At 33.9% G+C, this 21226-nt stretch overlaps 2 protein-coding genes across 4 annotated transcripts in view; both read right to left on the minus strand.

Moving 5' to 3' along the window:
• Positions 1-816: 816 nt before the first annotated feature.
• Positions 817-1122, minus strand: LOC106763613 (uncharacterized mitochondrial protein AtMg00810-like). Its single transcript, XM_014647782.1, has one exon. The coding sequence runs from the start codon at positions 1120-1122 to the stop codon at positions 817-819; it is 306 nt and encodes a 101-aa protein (XP_014503268.1).
• A 16985-nt stretch (positions 1123-18107) lies between these two features.
• LOC106764880 (sister chromatid cohesion protein PDS5 homolog A) overlaps positions 18108-21226 on the minus strand; it is a 39645-nt gene continuing 36526 nt past the window's right edge. For all 3 annotated transcript variants that reach the window (XM_014649311.2, XM_014649312.2, XM_014649310.2), the window contains exons 25-28: positions 19683-19726; positions 19221-19318; positions 18770-18840; positions 18108-18686 (exon numbers count right to left, since the gene is read on the minus strand). In XM_014649311.2, coding sequence (XP_014504797.1) covers positions 18660-18686; positions 18770-18840; positions 19221-19318; positions 19683-19726 — 240 coding nt within the window. In that variant the 3' untranslated portion in view covers positions 18108-18659. The remainder of the gene's footprint in view (positions 18687-18769; positions 18841-19220; positions 19319-19682; positions 19727-21226) is intronic.

The raw sequence follows: 21226 nt of genomic DNA on the forward strand, positions 1-21226 counted from the left end.
GTTTGATCTGTTGAAAATGAATTTGAACATGTATTTGATATGCAGGTCTATTTTTGTGGTAGTGGATATCACAAAAACAGACCTGCTATTTTAAAAAACTGCAGGAGATTATGTCGCGGTTGTACCACAACTGCGGTAGAAAGTGGCAATATGCCACGGTTGTGGTAGCAACCGCAGTAGAAAGTGCATCGTTTTTTTTTAACAAGACTTTGGGCCGCGATTAAGGCATGAACCACGGTCTATTCAGAGGTATTTTATCGCGGTTCGAACCGCGGCCTATAGTGCAACATTTTTTTTTAAAATATGAGGGTTTTGGTTGTGGTTCCTACTACAATCGCGGTCTATTCGTAGAACTTTTGACCGCGGTTACAATCGCGGGCTATAGTCACTGACTTTTTACCGCGGCTGTATATGCCGCGGTTCTGGAACCGTGACCTATAGGGAAAAACAACCGCGGTCGTTTCCCTTCGGTGCACTAGTATTGAGTGATGAGTTTGTTAGATAGAACAAGCTCTCGAACAAAGTGATAATCAATATCAATATGTTTAGCGCGTTTGTGAGCCACCGATTTTGGGAGAGGAATATAGCACTCTTGTTGTCACAAAGAAGAGTTGGCGCTTGATAGGTTACATGCAAATCATGTAGAAGATGAGTAATTCATATTAGTTCAGTTGTTGCATTAGCCATGACTCTATATTCTGATTCACAACTTGATCGAGCTATGGTTGGTTGTTTCTTAGCACTCCATGAGACGAGATTTCTGCCTAAGAAGATAGAATATCCATAGGTTGATCGCCTAGTCTCAATACATCGAGCTCAATCTGCATCCGAGTATACAAGAACATTAAGGGAAGCTCCACGGGTGAAGGATAGGCCATAGGACATGGTGCCTTGGACATATCGAAGGATGCATTTAACTGCTTGAAAGTGATCATTTGTTGGAGCTTGAAGAAACTGACTAACCAAATTTGCCGCGTAGGACAAGTCAGGACGAGTTATAGTGAGATATTGGAGTGCACCAAAGAGAGAGTGATATTGAGTGGGATCAGAGAATGGATCTCCTGTGGTTGTCAGTTGAATATCAGGTTGGAGCGGTGTGGCTTTCGGTTTTGCATCCAACATCTGGGCCCTAGATAAAATGTCTTGAGCATATTTGGTCTGGCTAAGAAAGACACCATTGGTACTAGTGGACCTCGAGACCAAGAAAGTAATTTAGATGACCTAAATCCTGGATAGCAAACTCAGTTTTGAACCTTGCCAAAAGTTTTTGAATTAAAGAATTATTATTCCCTGTCAAAAATAAGTCATCAACATAAACAAGTATATATAAAGTAGCAGCAGTGTTGTGGTAGACAAATAAAGATGGATCTGCCTTGCTTCCGAGGAACCCAAGACTGAGCAAAAATGAGTTGAATCGTTGAAACCATGTAAGAGGAGCCTGTTTGAGGCCATAAAGAGCTTTCCGAAGTCGACAAACATGATCTGGGTATCGAGGATCAACGAACCCAGGAGGTTGTTCCATATAGACAGGATGTGTCAGGTGCCCATTCAAGAATGCATTGTTGACATCCAATTGATGAAGAGGCCAATTATTCATTACTACTAGAGTGAGAATGACACGAACAGTGGCAGCTTTAACAATAGGACTGAAGGTGTGATCATAGTCAAGACCAGGTGTTTGAGTGAAGCCTTATACAACCAATTATGCTTTTAATTTGTCAATTGACCCATCTGAAAGATATTTGGTGCGAAACACCCATTTGGATCCTACAATGTTGGTGTTGGATGGGCGTTGGATAAGATCCCAAGTATTGTTGGAGTGTAGGGCCAGGAGCTCTTTATGCATACATCCAACCAACCAGGATGTTTGACAGCGGATTTGAACCCTTTGGGTGTAGAACTGGTGAGCAATGCATAAAGAAGAGAAGATGGTTGGTAGGTGGTAATGTTAGAAAAATGACGAGGCCTAAAAATACTTGATTTGGCACGTGTGACCATAGGATGAGTAGACTGGACACTACGATGTATTTGTGGTTGAGTATCAGGCATGAAAACAACAGTTGAAGGAGGATCTTCAACAGGACATAGACCACAAGGTATGATTGGTGAGTGCACAATTTCCTTGGATAGTGGCAAAGAAGAAGCTGGTGTAGGAGTTGGAGCAGGAATTTCAGGTGTTGAGACTGGTTCAGCAAATGAAGAAAAACCCAATCCGAAAATTGTAGATATAGTTCCTGTTTTTGAACACGGAAAATAAAGTTCATCAAACTTGGCATGTCTTGTTACGTATAACAGGGAGGTTGAAGGATCCAAACATTGAAATCCTTTATGGTTGCTGCTGTATCCAAGAAAAATACAAGGTGCACTGCAAGGAGACAATTTGTTAGTGGCATAGTCATGGAGACAAGGATAAACCCGACAGCCAAAAGGATTAAAATATGCATGATTAGGAGGAGTATTATATAAGGTCTCAAATGGAGAAACATCATTTAGAAGAGTGGCCGATAACCGATTTATTACATAAAAAACACAACAAAAAGCATGTAGCCAATAATGAGCAGGGAGATGTGAATGAAAAAGCATTGCAAGGCCCGTTTAAGTGATGTGACGGTGTTTGCGTTCAACTCTACCATTTTGGGTTGGTGTGTGAGGGCAAGACATAAGATGAAAAATTCCAATTTCATTTAGCAAGGTCTTAGACTTTGTTATTATTGAATTCGGTGCCACCATCACTTTGGAATGTTTTTATAGTTGTATGAAACTGATTTTCAACAAATTTCTTGAACTGGACAAAGACATCATAGAAATCATATTTCAGGCGCATTGGATATAACCAAGTGAATCTGGAATAGTCATCAATAAAAATCACATAATATCGAAAACCAAATTTGAACAAATGGGAACAGGTCCCCATAAATCACAATGAACTAAATCCAGCACATGCGATGCGCGTTTCTCATTTAGGGAATAAGGTAGTCTTTTGCTTTTAGCTAATTCACAAGAGCCACAAATGGAAGGAGTTGGTAAAATAGAAGATAAAGACAAAAGACCTTTTTTTCTTAAATGGGAAATAGTATCAAAGTGAACATGACCCAAACGATAATGCCACAATTCAAATGATCCTCGTAGCTTATTGGAATTTAAAACAGAAACAAAAGCATTTTGACCATGCTCCAATACATATAAGTTGTGCTCACACCTCCATTTTGTTAGAATTTCCTTTGTACCCCTTTCCTGAAGCAGAAAAGATGTGTCAGTAAATATAGCATCCACAGGAAAGTCACGTGTAAGTTTGCTAATTGAAATGAGATTCTTTTGGAGTCCAGGCACAACAAAAATATCAAGAAGGTTTAAAGTATTTGTCAAACGATGAGATCCAATATGGAAAATGGGGAGAGCATTACCATTTCCAACAGTAACTGTGTGATTACCAGAATAAGGCTCAATTGAGTCTAAATCAGATGAGTTTGCTGTCATGTGTGTTGAAGCTCCAGTATCGAGGTACCAATAAGACTGGTTTGACTTTGATAGAGTGCAAGAATTCGCAAATGATTCAACAAGATTGGTAGATTGAGGTGGGCCACCTTCATAACGTTGATGGCAAGATGTGGCATAATGACTTTATCTTCAGCAGATTTGGCAATGGATAGGACGACGTCCTTTGCCGCGACCACCACGACCTGAGTATTGGTAACCACGACCTGTTTTGCCATTTGAGAAAGAACGCGACCCAGATTGAAAACGTGTATTGGATGATTGAGTGGAACATTGAGTAGAGGTATTAAAAGCAGCTTGAGAGGGAGTAGATTCAACGACATGTAAATACATTTCAAAACTCTCGGCAACAGAAAGAAGATCACCTAAAATAGGCAGTGGTCGCATGACTAATTGAGATGCACCAAAGCTAGTGAAAGTGGGACCTAAACCCTGTAAAAACCAGTGTAATTTATCTAAATCATCCACTGGTCAACCCATAAGGCTGAGTTGATCACATAAGTCTCGAAATGTTTTGGAAAACTCCCTAACAGTGGATGAGTCATTTGTAAGGTGCAACAGTTGATCTCTGATCCCAATTTCTCTTTGCTTGGAGTCACCACCGTAGAGGGATTCAAGAGTAGTCCAGATTTGTTGTGCGGTGTCACAATGCAGTACTTCAGCTAGAGTCTCTTCAGTAAGGGAGGCCTGAAGAAGACTTACAAGTCTTTGATCCTGTTGTTTCCACGTGATAAAGGCAATTTCGCAGGAGGAGTTATGATTGAGCCATCAATATGACCATAAAGGGCCTGTCCTTCGAGAAGAGGAAAAAGTTGACGACGCTAGAGAATGAAATTGGTTGAGGTGAGGCATATGTTTAACATGTGGATCATGGTGTATAAGGAAAAAACACTATCAGTATTAACCATATGGAAGAAAAGAAAAGAAGAAAGGGTAAGGAAGGATCGAAATTAGGCTGATACCATGTAAGGATTGTAACAAATGTGTTTTATTGAGTTGGAAAGAGTAACCAACGTACAATATATAGAATATACAGACTACCTAAATTATTCAATTATTCAAGACAAAATTAATTATACAGAAACTAAATAAGGTAAACTATAATATTCAAGACAGAACCAATTATGCAAAAACTAAATAAGGTAAACTATAATCAAATATATTATTTTCTATCAAAATAAAAATTATAACGAATTGTTAAATTTAATCATTTAATTTTATTAATTATAAGAAAAATCAATTAGAATTGGAATGCTACCAGCTGAAAACTAAAAGTGCTTTTGATTTGGGTATAATGTCGTGAGATATATATTAATTACTTAGAAATAATTAAACTCTTATATGTAGACTTCAGTATTATATGTAAGATTTGAGCATTCGGTTCAATAGCAATCTCTTTCTCTTTTTCCTTTTCATGTTAGTTTTATTAGAAAGAGAATGAAGAGTTTTAGCATGTGAATATACTTTAAAATTCAAAAGTGTTGTTATGATGTCAAAAGGGATATATATATATATATATATATATATATATATATATATATATATATATATATATATATTAAATATTTTATTCAAGTTATTTGAGTCAAACATGTCAGTGAGTTAAAACATAATATAATGTTAAAAATTATAGATATTATATGTAAAAAGATNATATATATATATATATATATATATATATATATATATATATAGGTTTAATGTCTGGATAGGTTCTTATTTTTGTCTAAAATCTTAAATAGATTCTTGTTTTGTGAAAATTGCATCAATAAACCCTTTACCTTTAAATTAGACTTAACGACGTTAGTGTATTCTTGATGTGGCACGGTGAATTATATTTTTAATTTACGTGGCTCATGACGTGGATTTATGTTATTTTAAAATTAAAAAATTAAGAAAAAATTAGATCCACCGGAGAGTTGCTGGATTCACCGCAATCGGAGATGACTATCGAGATGGTTCTGCAATCAGAAAAACCTAAACTGGAAAACCTAAATTGGGCGTCGCGGAAAGGGCTTCGAGGTAGGATCAATATAAACTTTTACAGGTTCTTATGTTTTCTTTGTTTGGCATTTAGATCACCCATCTCAAAGAAAAAAAATTAAAAGTCATGATTTTACCGTGTTGTTTGAAAGAGTTGTCAGGTTTGGAATCTTGAAAGTACTCAGTCCTTCAGTCAACCTCTACCTCCACATATCCCTACTATTGTCGTTTACATACTAAACAATTAAGTCTTTTTTTTAATGCTTTGAGGGACCAGATGTGTTCTATAGAGAGTGCAGAAGGCGGAGACAGAGTAGTCGGAGGAGGCGTTGTTGGTGGTGTTGGTGTTGGGGTTGTTATTGGTGGTTGCGGCGTTGGGGTTGGGAAGGGAGGAGGAGGGGCGCGTGGAAAGGACGGAGGCAATGGTGAAAAAAAAGGAGGGGTCGATGGAGGATGAGTGGAGGAGGGAGGAGGGGTTGGCGGTGGTTGATGAGAGTGAGTCGGAGAGAAGGGAGGTGGTTAGGTCGAGGGAGTTGTGTAGGTGAAGCAGATTTGACAGCATTACCAAGAACAACTGATCCATCCCTTTTTCCTTTCACCTCCCTCACCTCACCTACTCAACTATCAATATCCCTTTTGCTCCATTAATTTCCTTAAGGATTTAATGATTATAAACTCAACTGCAAAATATCCCTTTTGCTCCATTAATTTAATCTTGTTTGATGTTTACTTTGGGCTGTTGAATTGGTTGATTGGGACTAGGTTATTTAGAGAAGTAAAATAGAATGAGTTATTAGCATAAATGTACCTCAGATATAAAAGAAAAAAGTTCTTGACTTTGGGCATGCTTCTGGATGACATGGTCGAGATTGAGATTGAAGATATTGGAATAAGGATGATAGGAGAAGGGATGGTGATTACGTTGAGGATGTGATGGAGCACATTAGGGATTTACAAAACAAATTGAATGAAGTTATCTTTCTGAACTTTTTCCAATTTTTCCCTGATTTTTTAATTTTAAAACAAGTCAAATCCATGTTATTCAGCCACGCCAATTAAAATCGTAGTCTCTCGTGTCATCTCAAACATTTATTAACTCTGTTAGATTCGATTTAATGGTAAGGATCTAATTAATGTAAATTTTATAAAATAAAGACCCAATTGAAATGTTGAAAAAGAAAATGATCTATTTGAGATTTGAAGCGAAAATAGAGATCTACCAAAACATTAATATATATATATATATATATATATATATATATATATATATATATATATATATATATATATATATATATATAATTTTAGTGTTGTTAGTGTTTGATATGGTTAAGATATATAAAAGTTGTTTCAGGAACAAAATATATATAGATTAAAGATTTTAGCCTTTATTAGTGTTTAAAAGTTTGTTTTTACGAGAAAAAAGAGCTATGTTTTTCTTTGTGAAGGAGATTTGATATTCTGTGCGGAAATAAAGTTTTGTTTTTTGAATGTTGGATTAATGTTTGATGGTTTACACCTTAGTTGGATTTAATTTAATGAGTTTTACTAACATTTTCATAATTTTGTGATCAAGTTTTATCTTATCTAACCTTTTACTTTTCTTACATTTAATAACAATAAGGGGAGAAAATTTTGGTTTTTTTTTTAATTTGAAGTGATTACAACTTTTATATATAAGATGAATTAAATGAGTTAAAGGGATTGACTGATTATTATTATTGATTAAATTGATTTGATACTCACAGTTTAGTTTTAGTGATGAATGTGTTGTAGATTTAATCTTGTAGTTAATTCAGTATTTGATTTGATATAACGGCAGGATTCTATAAATAGAGTCTATAAATTCTTTTTCACACATTTTTAAACAAGATGGTTTATATCACAAACATAAAATGCACATCGTTCATCTAAACTTACAAATTAGGCTTAATTCTTTCTTAAGCACATAAATTAAAAGGTTTCACTAATCAACAAATGATTACAACGAGTACATAAACTTTTTTAGGTTACAATGACTACACAAATTTCTTCAAATTAAAACTAAGTCTTTTCACATTTTCAGGTACCACATTATTAATCTCCCCTTAGATTAAGAAATCTCAATAAGGAAATGTAAAACTCTCAACATAGAGCACAATTTATGCTTTAGAGGGAAAAAAGTTATAATGTGAAGAATGTTACAATAGTTGTTACATACTATTGTTTGAACAAACCAAATGACTAGATGACAGTAAGGCATTGTATGAATCTTGTTTTCTTATTTTGTTGTCATTGTTGTTGTGTTCTCCTTCAACTTAAACTTCTTATATAACTTAGGTAAAATGATAGTTGAAGCTCTATAATAATCTTTTGATTCTACATAACTACGTACCAACTTTAAAACACATATCTTCACCTTCTTTATGGTAGACACTAGAACACGAAACAAAAGAAATTGAAGGTTGGTTCAAATCGAGAAATTTTTTTAGTAAGAGTAAAGGGTATATATCAAAGTCATTTTTTGTTCCCTATAGTGTATGTATGTTTTTCTTGTCTTTGACTTTTTTTAGAAGTTTAGTTCCTCATGAATGATGAAAGAAGTACAAGCAAAGAGGAAGAAAACATTTTCTAATCCTCTAAAGATATTTCTTTGAACTACAAGGATGTATGTGAGAAGACTCACTAGAGTCTCTCTCTAAAATCACCTTAAGAAAGTCTAGACCTAAGTCTTTCCCTCTTTCCTTTTCCACCTCTTAGAATCTGTCCAAGGTGCTTATATTTATAGACATTCGCAACATAGCTCAAGCAGTGGTTCACGACTCTATCGTTGAGGTTTCCTCCCTTGGTGAGTTTCCTTTATGGCTCAAGCTATGAAGTTTTGGGTTGGAGTTGCCTGAAGTTGCTTAATAATGAAGCATTCTCCCAGGGTTCAAGCTCTAGTTCATGGCTTTGAGGATTCTTGAGAAGGTTTCCTCTATGACTTAAGCCCTTAGGTAAAGCTACAGCTTAACAAGAAACATTGATCAAAAAGTGTTAAATTTCTTCTATTTTTCTCTCAATTCACAAATTAACTCCTTCGATTCATATGTTTCTACAAAACAGGTGAAATTGGGCTAGATATCATAAATTTTATACAAAATTAAAACAAGATAAGTGTTATTTTAAAAATTAAAATTATTGATCTTAAGCACTTATCAATATCTCCTTTATTTATTCTTCATCACCTACAATGAGCTTATTTAACTCAAGAGGGTTTTTCTCAAGGTCCATAATTTCATCAAACAAAACATGCATAAACTCTTTAATATTTAAAGTTCTTCGATTAAAAAATCAATATGTTTTATTGGTAAGAGAGTATCCCAAAAATATAGCTTCATTAGCTTTAGAGTCAAATTTTCCTAAATTCTCTTTTCCATTATTTAAAACAAAGCATTTACATCCAAAGATTTTTGAATGAGAAACATTAAGCTTCTTACAAAACTTAGTGTCTGAATAACTTTTCCAAAAGACCTTATTAAATCACTTTCTAGACGCTGAACTAAGAAACATAGTTCTTAATGTTAAGACAAAATCATCTATAAAACTAAGATGTATAAACACTTTAATATGTTTTGAAGTTTATCAAAATAACATTAAACGAAATGAGAATATGAGGATGCCATCATTAAAATACCAGTATAGCAAAAACCTAGATGATAAGCTCAAAATCTCTAAAATACCTAGTTACATAGGATATCCTTAGAAAAACACTTAGGTCTAAATGAGATGCTATACTAAACGATTTCCAAAGTTAAAGTGTCTATGAGAATTGTGTTAAAAGTGAAAGCTATACTGTTCCAAATGAAAATCAAACTCTCAAAAGAAGGAAGAAGTGTCGATACAATGTTTTTGGTAAAAGCCCTTTAAAAGTCTTAATCAATATTCCAAAAATTTGTAGAGGACAAACTTGCTAAACACTCTGGCTAAAGAAAGCAAAATATCAAAGCATTTACAATAGCCTAAACGGTACCATGAGCTAAACATCGTACTTCATTCAACGATGAAGTTTTTAATCAAGATTGGTATCTTAACAGAAAAGCTTAAATGATAAAATGCTACATGAATAATAGAAAATGTAAAAAACACTTTGTTGTTCTGAATAAGCATTAAATGTTATTAAATACTCAAAGTTCAAAAATAATAAATGTGATAAGAGAAAAGACATATCTACTGCATGCATATCTACTTTATTTTGTGCAAATCACACATTCATATGCTCTATTTGAAATATATCAAAGAAGACATTCACAAATTTTTTTCTCCATAAGAAGTCATGCTAAGAAAATAGTACAATGTACTTTTAGCAAAGTATTGAAAAAACAAGTCTACTCTAACAAGTTGACTTTAACCGATGACTATTTCAAAAGACAAGACAAAGAAGACACAAGATTCAAGGGAAAAGCTCAATAGAATTCTAAAGAAGATTTAAATAGTAGGAGATTTGAAGAAAGAATAAAGAGAATATCAATATTGTTGAGAAGAAAAAGCACAAAAGAGCTCAAGATCAAAAGAGAGTATCTGAGAAGAGAAAAAAAATAGTCGAGAAACACTCTCAAGCTTCATTGTAATATCAACTTACTATTTGTAAGTATAGAGAAGAGAGAGAAACACTTAGCGAGTCTATAAACAACATTGTATTGAACATATATCATCTCCATGAGAGTAATTGTCTAACAACTTGTAAGCAATCAAATTGATTGCAAATTCTGAAGAGAATTCAAACACTTGTTGTTTAACTCTGCAGAGTTGAGGATTACTAAGCAGCGCATCGGAGGATACCAGGATTGTCTAGTGAAAACCAGGAATGAGTGAAACTCAACTAGTCCAGGGTAACATAAGTTATTCACTGACTAAAGATACAAGGAGTGGTGAAGAATACTATGCAACCAAGAGTGGGTGAAACTCAACTAGGTAACATATCAAGGGATACCAGGATTGTTTAGGGATACCATGATTGCCAAGGGAAACCAAGAGTGGTTAGAATACTCAGTTGTAATCTTGTTGAAGATTATAGTAGAACCCTCTAAGGTTAGAGGAGATTGGACATAATTCAGTTGGAGTGAACCAGTATAAAAATAATTGTACATTTAATGTTTTATTCTTTTTAAACGCTTCTCTTATAAAAACCTGCAGTTGTATTTTTGTTCAAAGATAAGAGCTTTCTATATTAAATGATTATTCTTTTAAAAGGAAGTTTCATCAAAATATTGCAGCAAATATTCTGAATAACATTTGAAAAGAATTTATTATTTAAACCAAACGCAAGGTCGAGTGTTTGACAACTTATGTAAAAATCTTTATACTCAACGAAAGTGCTAATAAAGATAGGTTGCGAAAAAGTTTTCCATCAACACTATTTAACCTCCTCCCCTCCATTCTAATGTTTTCATATACTTCACTTAGTGTCCACTACATTGTTTTATTAATTATATTGTTACTTGCAAAATAACAACGTCTAAATATTTCCTTTTATTAACTTACTTCATTATACTTGTTAGACACTAACGAAAAGAATTTCAAAACACTATTCTTAAATATATAGTATTAAATATTTTAATTGTTGATGATTGTAAAGTACATTTTGTGATTAGAGCATTCTTAAATATGTCAACGTCATTTAATTAATGCATCATTTGATGGTAATTTAGATTATATAGATGACATGTTTATTAGATGTGTGTCTTATAAAGCTTTTCACGTAATATCATGTAAAGTTTGCTTTTATACGCTTTATCATTTGAACATACACATGATGCTTAGTTTAGATGTAAGGATTTTTGAATACTCTGTTAGAAATTTTCTATCATTTAACGCTAGTCTGAGGTCACTTTATTGATTAGACGCTTATATATGTTTTTCGATATCGTTTAACAGCTTTTGTTAGATGATATGTTTTCATAAGATGTCTTGCTTGATAAAACGTTGTTTGAATCTCAAAGAAACATTTCTCCTAGTAAGATGTTATTTGTTACCCATATCGTCTATTAGATGATTCTTTTAAAAAAAACATTCTTTCATTAGACGTTGTTTTCTATAGGCAATATTTCATTAAGTATTGTTTGATAAACTCTAAAACCTAGGCTACTATACATTATGATTTTGTCTCAACGAATCTTAATGAGGAATCATACTAAAGTGTGGTGATTCTAGGCTCTAAGTGCTAGGGATGGACCTAAAGTTACACCTAAGCAAATTCTTAGGACTTGATCATTTGCAACACCATATCTGAATATAACTATGATACAAGAGAGGAAAAAGTGGTGAAGTCAAACTTCAACACCGTTAGATCAACTGAAAGTCACTCACTTGGTATTCGAAATTGTTTCCAACGCATTTCACATTGGTTTCACAGACTAAATCTATTTTCTACTCACCAAAATCATTGCTAGTTAATATTAAACGATCAAGATTGTTAAAACATAGTATTTTATGTTAAATCCATGTGGATACGACATTATTATACTATAATCTACCTAGTAGGCTTGGTGATATACCTAGGTTGTTGGCAACCCAATACTATGCTACTGAGCTTCTATGATGTCCAACTTCCATCTTGTGTATGCCTTTCACTTGATGCATGTGTTTGTGATTAATGGCTAGCTAAGTGTTGGCTGCAAAACCATTGGCAAGTGCACCGGTCGCAGTGTAGCAAGTGATAAATATCGTTCTCTCCCAAGGGACTTATGCAATACATGACAACTCTTCCTTCCATAACTCAATTAGACATCAAAGTGTACAAAAAACACAAGAAACTCTTTTTGGTATTTTTATCAAACAGTTGGTGTGCAAGGAATTTAACATAGAGTAGTTACAATTTGTTAAGACTGGAATTCATTCATTTCATTCTCATGCATTCACAAACATCTCAATTTCATCCAATAGGTGTTCAATTTCAATTCTAGGTTCAATTCATATTTCTCAATACATGAAGAACCACAATTCATGCATGGGTGATTAATCCAAAGCAAACATTAAGCATAGAAATTGAATACTAACATGAATTGGAAAAACATATAACATTAACATAACAAAATACATAAGAATTCCATGTTTTACAACTAATCTCAACAAATAGGAAAAACCCTCCATGTTGGAGAACTTAGGATTCTACAAAATTGAAGAGATATGGAAGAAATTGGAACCAAAGAGAAGATGCCCAACCTTTCCCAAGGTTCTTGGCAGTTGCTCCATGCTCCATTTGTGCCTCCCCTTCACATCTCCATCTCCAATTTGTGACCCATCTTCTTCCTCAACCCAAAAGGGGCAAAATCACCATTGATGAAGCTTGAAGACCCAAGGAGGAGCGAGAGAGCTTCCCAAAACCCCAAACAGCCTCCAAGGGCCTCTCCCAATTTCTCTAGGTGAATAGTGAAGTGTAGGAGGAGAAGAATGCCCAAAAAATCGCGAGACCCATGTTTAAATAACCCATTTTGACACATCAGCACCATCGGTGCTCCGCCCCCTTCCTGGGGCACCCAGGCCTGATTTTTCTGCACTGCATCTTTTTCTCTTTTTCTACAGATCTGTTTGCTCTAAAGGCGTCCAACATGGGTATTTGCTTCAAATTGATATTTTATTGTCCCAAAACATGTTTTCTTGAGTTCTTGCTTGTTTTCCTCCACTAGAATTGTTTCCCATTCATTTATTTCACACTCAAATAAAGATATTAGAGGTAAAAGCAAGAATATACTGAATAAAACAAAAGAAAACTAGAAAATGCACTAAACTTGAGTATAAAACAGGTAAAAATTGTGATGGAGTTTATTTATTCACCAAAATATATACACAAAAACACGTGAAATCAACCGTTATCACTAAGTGGTATGCTGAGTTTTATTACTTTTGGACAGAAACAATTATGCCATTATTTGTTATTAGGAAACAATTATGCCATTATTTGTTATTAGGAAACAATTATGCCATTATTTGTTATTAGGGATCTTTTAATACGAGTTATTATGTGTTAGCTGTTGTAACTAGGATGAATGTAAAAAGTCATTACTAAAAGCATATAATAATGTAAGTGGAATCATAAATAGATCTTCAACCAAAAGGAACCGGAGAATACATTTTTCCTTTGCATTCTTGTTAATATAAAGGGTTAATGTTTCGGTAGATCATTATTTTCTTTTAGAATTTCAAATAGGTCTCCTTTTTTTTCGGCTTCTCAATTGTGTCCTAATTTTTGTAAAATTGAGCTTTTCGTCAAATTGAGAAGACGTTATTAAGGAGAGTGTTACATGCTGACATAGTCTTTTTAAATGATGTGGCATTAAATGATGTGTGTGAAGTGTAATTTTTTAGTATTTGAATTAAAAAAATGGAGTGCAAAGGGGGAAATAAAATTTAAATAAGGACGTCAAAAGAATCTAAATAATGTGCAACAACAACCCGTTTCTCTTTGGATTGCCAATTCTAAATCAGATTGAGGGAAGAAGATTGAGGCTTCGTATTAGGTTCTAAATCAGATCGAGGGAAGAAGATTGAGACTTCGTATTAGGGTTCTTGAAAGAAAAAAAAATTGTTGTTGCTGACATTAGGGTTCATGCAAAGCTCAATCAATTTCACAAATTGGGGTATCAATTTGGGGATCTAGGATTTTATTAATCGTTAACGTTGAAAGAGAGCCCGTGGTCATTAGAGTCGTGGTGTCTTGTTTTACATGGTGTTCTCCTTGGAAGATGATGTGCTGTGTTGCTGTGATTTTCTCCGTTGTTGCTGCTCTACCCCTTAAAATCATCTCTGTCAGTTGTTAAATCGAGCTTCCTAATATGAATTAAGCATATTAATGCTATGTTGTGTTTAAAACTAACATGGTCTTAAGAAATGTAGTACAGTCTTTTTGTTTAGTTCTAGTTAGATGTGTTTTTTATAGGCAAACACATTTCAGGGAAAATTATTCTAGCTTAATTGGAACGATTCTAAGTGCAACAGTGTCGTGTATTGTTGAGTGGGACATAAATGCTTGGAAGATAAAACACAACAAGGATCTTCTTCTCATTCTTTTAATTGTGAGTATCAACGTATACAGTTAAATATCATTTTTTGATATACATAAATAACTGCAAAGTTGTGCTGATGAGAAAGTGTATCAGTCACTGGTAGGAGGTGTGATTCGTCCAAAAATGTTAAAGTATGGTTAACTCGCACGAAGGGTCCACTTTATGTGCCACTTTTCAAGCCCTTTGGTATTGCATTTGCCACTACTTTTGCAGTTTGCTTCTTTTTTAACAGCCTTCATTATGGAAGGTACTTGGACTAAATTCTCATTCATTTGTTGACCCTAGATGCATATTTTTATACAAGTATGAAAATTTTGGTTCCGATTTGTCTGGATGTCTCGTATATAATTTTTTTAAAATGTGCAATGTGATAGGAACAACCATGCTTCGAATGGGGTATTATCAATAATGTATGGACAAGAAGATACCTCTTCTGCAATAGAAGATGGAAGTGTAAACAGAATTTTGAAAGATTCTAGAGGTAAAGGAATTCACCTATTTTCTAGAATCTTCCTCAGTACGTACCATATAGTTTCAAATTGATTGTGATACAAGTGTCTCACATCCTACAAATAGTTCAATTATAATTAACTCAAACTGTATATAAATCATGAAACACGTAAGTAGCACAAAAACAAGGTGGTTGAAACCTTTGGATTGTCGTTGTACAAAATATCTGTTTGTGTGTATAATTATAGTGTACATGTATCTCGGGTGTTACTATATTGATGAGTTTTGGAATGATGAATTTTGTTGTTATTGCTATATAAAAAAGGCAAAGACTTGAAAAATCAAGCACAGTGTAAGCGAGATGGAGAGTTCATATCAGTAGAAGTTTTGCTTGTACTGATATAATTGCGATGGGCCTTCTTTTAATCGAAAAAGACAACCAAAATTATCTTTTCCACAAAAAACATAAACAAACTCAAAAGTTATGAATTAAATTGTAATATTTTATAAAATCAAAAGCTAAAGTAAAAGTTTCATAAATCATTAGTATCAAGTTGCTATCATTGTAGCAGTACATGTCAGTATTAACAAATTTACAATTGGCCAATTCAATCATAAATATTTTAACGTGATTTTGTAAGATAATTAGCCAAATCAATCACTAATTAGGCTGATATTTTATCAGAGGGAGAATTTTGTTTTCTATAGTGATTCTTTTCCACTTAAACAAGATTGCTTTTCATGAAATGTGTTAGAAAAATGTGTAAATTTGTTTTCTTATGTAAGGAAGCTCTGTATTTAGTGGGCTAAAACATGTAACCAAAGTTCAGTTGAAAAAGGCAACAAAAGTGACATTTACACGCTCTGCTGGCTTTAATACTACAACCTCAAATTCTAGCACTGTTTTTAGTTGTATCTTACATGACAGAAGATAAATAAGTATTAATCTTACATATGTTCTAATATGCCTAAATTTAAATAGGTTAAAATCATGATGGCTTTGGAAGAAAAGTTTGACATTTCTATTATAGAAGGTGGAGTTGAGAACATCACAATCGTCCAAGATGTTGCTGATCTAATTTGATTGAGTTGAGAAGTTTAACATTATGTATGTATAATATGTCACTAAGCACCAAGGGTCTAAAAAAAGCATAAACATATATTTATATGCAATAACCATTTTCAAGCTTAATTGAGTTCACCAATAGAGATCTAAATAATTGAATACAATTTCTTTAATGACAGAAGGACCATTGTCTGAGAGAGGCCCTATATAGAGACAAAAGTAGAGGCAAAAAAATAGGGATATGCAAACCCAGTTGCACAACAAGGATACCAACAAGCCTTATAGGTTTGGACCATGAAAATTAGGTTCTTGGAATTATGTCCAGGTTTCTTCAATTATAAGATTTATTTCGAGATTCTTCTACTCTAAAAGGCAACACCACTGTGTGGGAGGAGGCAACACCACAGCCAACACCGTCGGAGGAGGAAGTAAAGGCGTTGTTGTTACTATGATCCGATGCGGAAACCTATCCACGCCAGTACCACCACAAATGCCCACAACCTGCACCGCTACCAACACCCGCAGCCAACACCGCTGCCAACACCCGCAGCCAACACCGCTGCCAACGCCCATCGCCAACGAACTCCAATCAAGAGCATCAACTTCTTCTTTCATCATCAATGGATGAAGTGAACCCTAAACTCTCCAAACAAAATCCTTAATTTTCATAAAGAACTCGTTTAACTGAATTAGAACTTGTCACGTCATTTCAAACATCATCATCAATTTAACGGTTAGAATCCAATTGAAACGCGATAAAAAAAAAAGACTTATTTAAAATTTTTGATAGAAATAGATAGGTATCTAAACATTAAACCTAATAAAAAATTCATGAGTTTAATCAAAGATTTTTTATTTCTTTCTATGTTTAAACTCTTATACTTATCTTCTATCCTTAATACTTAATAGTTAATTGTTAATAATGTGAGTTCTATCAATTTCTACTCTATTTTATCTATTTATGTTTTCGCCAAGATTCATGACAAATACGAATCAGGATTCTCCATCCTTCAGAACTTGTCACCTAATACTTATCTCAATTTTCCACTAAGAACAAAATTCATTGCCACCTCATTGAAAAAATAAAAATAAAATACACGTACTGGTATATGTGGTGGTATATGTCCATATATACAAGTGTATGTCTATCACTACTCTGCAGAATGGGTGATATATTCGGCTTTTACTTCGTGCATCCCCGTTTTTTAAAAAAATAATTTTATTCTTTGTAAGAGTTAATTCGGAATTACCTATTTTTAGAATTATCTGGAGTAATTTTCAAAATATGATTCTTATAACAACTTTTAAAATAGAATTTTCGGAAGAGTATTTTTTAGAACATATTAATGATAAAATGCATTCTAAAAAATTAAATATTTTCTGCAACACGTTCTCTTTCTCTTCGTTTTCCTCTACAGCACTGTGATGGTACAGTGACAACAATGATGACAGCTACAGTAACAATGATTATATGATGTAGTAGAAAAAGGTATTGTGGTGTTTTTTATTAGTAATACGTTGCAATTTGTAATTAAAGGGTGCAAGAAGAAAAAATCTCACATTTGCTCGCTTGTCTTCTACCAAAGATCTTGGCGGTTCATATTGCATATTTTTCTACGTTATCAATACATTACGTAGTTAAAAAGAACAAGCAGGAGGATTAATAAGAATTAAATAATCAATCGAAATCCAAAATTCTAAGAATTTAATTCTAAATTACTTACATAAGTGAAAATTAATTTAGAATACAAATTTTAAATTATACTTTGAAATTTCATAATTCAAAACGTACTGTAAATTGTGCAATTAAGACAATCCGAATAAAAAAAAAGTAGAAAAAGTAATTCTAAATTGTATAATACAAAACACATTACCCAAATTCTAATTTTTAAGTTATGTAACCTAAAAGCTTTCTAGATCATTAAATCCGTAGTCTTCTCTATGAAACTGCATGAAAGGATAATTTTAATATTTTTCATACTTGACAGAGGTGCAAAAAGAAATCATCCCCTCATGGGTGATTTCTTTATTTTTCCTCTATTTTTTGTATCTTTCAACCATCCAAGCCATTAGTGGTTAGTGCAATAACAGAAAAAGAAAGCCATGTTTATGTACCATATGACATCTCAGAAAATGTTTCGTATACAAATCTACATAAGATTGATAAGGTTCATTTGCACTTTTCACGACTTTGAAATTTAAATTCGTTGTCCTAGTTTTTCTATCATTGTTAACTATATGTATTTTATTGACCGAACCTTTTACAAATACTTGTTATGCTATATTCAACAGACATTTCATCATATCTCACATTCTATTTTCGCATGGTAATACTATTTTAAGATATATTGCCTCCCACCACTATTGTTAATGTGCTATTCCAATCATCATATCTAAATGAAAAGATCAGTAAAAATATATGCGAGAAAGGGCATTTGTTTGGGAGTACAAAGTTTTAGCATGCATACAGGATAAGAAAACGTATAAACACAAGCTCGAGTTCTTCTCAACACGGGGAAGGTTGTAGCATGTGATAATGCGAAAAATAATGGCGGAGTGAGATTTGTTGTAGATTGTGCATAACTCTGGATTAGAATACGCGGTCTTCAAAGCTCTGTGTCCGTCAGAATACAGCACCGTATTTATACTTTTCGTCTTGTTCTTCTAACCTGAAAATAAGCAAAAAAAATCTAAAAAGCCAAATAAACATTTGTTAAACAGGCCAGAAAAATATATCTGGGCAAGAGTTTACAGCATTTGCATTTGTTCTGACAACTTCTGAAGCTGATGTTTCCATGCATTTTCCCCTTGCATTTACGTTTGCTGAAACAAAATACACATTACCGAGAGAAATTTCTTTAGGGCATGAAAAATCCCAGATATGAATTCAAGTAAATCTTGAGAACCATTACTCGACAAGTAGCAGAAAACTAAACATCGTTAAGTTATCTTAGTGGCAATGATTTTTGGCCGTACAACATTTCCTTAAAAAGATTTTATGAAGCCTCGATTTTCTAATTTTATTTCCACCCACGGATCATGGAACACATCATGTTCACATGTTATTTTTCTGTGTTTATCTATACCACGGAATTTTACATGCTTACGAATGTTCATATATTATGTATGTTTTTAATAGGTAATGCCTGCAATGTATAAAATATCAGCCACAAGATCCATTGCTGGTTGTTGAAACTACTTACTATTTTCCTTATTCAGTGGTGTTTCCTCTCTGGCAGCTTGGCGTCTTGTAACTGCAGCCTTTTTACCACCATCAAGAGAAGAATATTCACCAGATTCACTGCAAGAATAAACAGGAAACCTTGTAATTTATTTAAAAGACAAAAAAAAGTCATGTAAAACACAAGTCATATGGAAAACAAGATGAATATGCAAAAGTAATGGCAGCTTAGAGCATTCCCAGGAGGCGATGTGTTCGGTTAGAGAGTGACTCTACATTACTTATTAAGACTTTTTTTTCTGATATCACAGTTGTGCCTTGGCTATTAAAAGAAGATGGAGAAAGTATTTGCAGTCTTTTCGAATATGGATTTCAAAAATTCACATATTCTTCTACCAAACTTGAAACTATTTAAAGAAAATTGAACTTTTTCAATAGAAATGCGGTAAAACACTAAAAAGCAAAAAGTTATCATACAACTCACCGGAGGCTGAAATTAATTTTATTTGAAACATCTTCTAGTACATCCTGTTTCAAAAAAAAAAGTCAGGTGATATTCATAAGAATTGTTTCCACAAGAAACTCTTAAGCAGCGTAGTAAAAGGACAAAAGACGAGTAAAGACAAAATAAAGCTCAAAACAAGGGATTTATTATACTTTCTCAGATGGCATTAACAAGAAAAGCATAGCGCTATATTCTCAATTAGTACTAAAGGAAAAGAAAAGAAAAAAATGGAGGTAAAATGAGTCAAACATATCACATATATTAAAACTTAAATTCAACTCAAGCATATCAACTTTTCATAAACTTTCTCATATAAGTTCTCTATAAGCAATTAAGCATTTACAAACTTAACAAAGGTTTGCACTTGCCAAAGAAAAGTCAACGGTTGAATTTTATAACTGAACTCCCCATGAGCTAAAAGCTAATCCAAACTATATCTATCTTTGACAACCAAGGCTTCTGAAGACAAAATCCTTCAGATGAAGTTAAGTCTTGTTTGCTTTCCAATCGCATATTGACCTCATAATGATTAATTATTCACACATGTCAAGCAGCCAACTCATCCTAAATGCAAAATGAGAATGCAAAAGGTAAATTGGAAAACAATAATGACAATTTGAAATTATAATGAAAAAGGAAATATTTTGCATAACATAAAACACTACAGCATTATCCAAAGTCCAAACTTCTTCAAAGCACAATGCCCCTCAAGCCTTATGGTGGAAGGTTTTAGAGAGACAAGGTTGCAACCAGTGGCAGATCTAACACCCTAAGTCAGTGGGGACAATTTACTTTTCAAATCAAATGGTGTATTTGTACACTCTCAACTATTATGTTATAGAGTGGAAAGTGTATGAAAGGAGGAAAAAACATTAATTACCTAACTGTTTAGTAGTTAGGCAGGGCGAGAAGTATAACTGTGTATATAAGGCAGAGTTGTGGGTTGTAGAGGGTTACGGAGTATATTCTTTTTGTTAGTAGCAAGACACATTGTCCGGGTAGGGGGATTAGGCTCCCTAGAGTTCGGGTTGTACATGATTACTGGAGATAATTCAATACAGAGAATTCTTTTTCCTATACGCATACTTGTGATCTCTATGTGTGAGTGTGTTGAGTGTGGGTTTCTCTTTCAAGAAACCTAACAATTGGTCCGACCTGCCGGATCCAATTGGGCGTGAAGATCAAAATGGAGGGGCGCATGAACGTGGTTGAAGGGTGGCTGGAACATATGGAGATTGCCATGGATGGGCTAAAGGCAGAATCAGCGATGAACTGTCAAGACTCAGCGACAATGTGCAAAGACATTCAAGAATTGATGAGGATCATGGGAGCGTAACACAAACAAATCGAAGGGAGTTCAGACGAGAGTCAAGGATCTATTAATGGCCATCGGAGGGACAGGTGAGACGACTTGGAGGGAGAGAAGGCAGGAGAGTGTCCTGAGGGGCCACCCAATTGGCATAGAGGAGTGGAGCTACCCACTTTCGAAGGACCAAACCCTTTGAACTGGATCAACCGAGCAG

The sequence above is a fragment of the Vigna radiata genome, chromosome 6, assembly GCF_000741045.1.
Source record: "Vigna radiata var. radiata cultivar VC1973A chromosome 6, Vradiata_ver6, whole genome shotgun sequence".
Classification (NCBI taxonomy): Eukaryota; Viridiplantae; Streptophyta; class Magnoliopsida; order Fabales; family Fabaceae; genus Vigna; species Vigna radiata.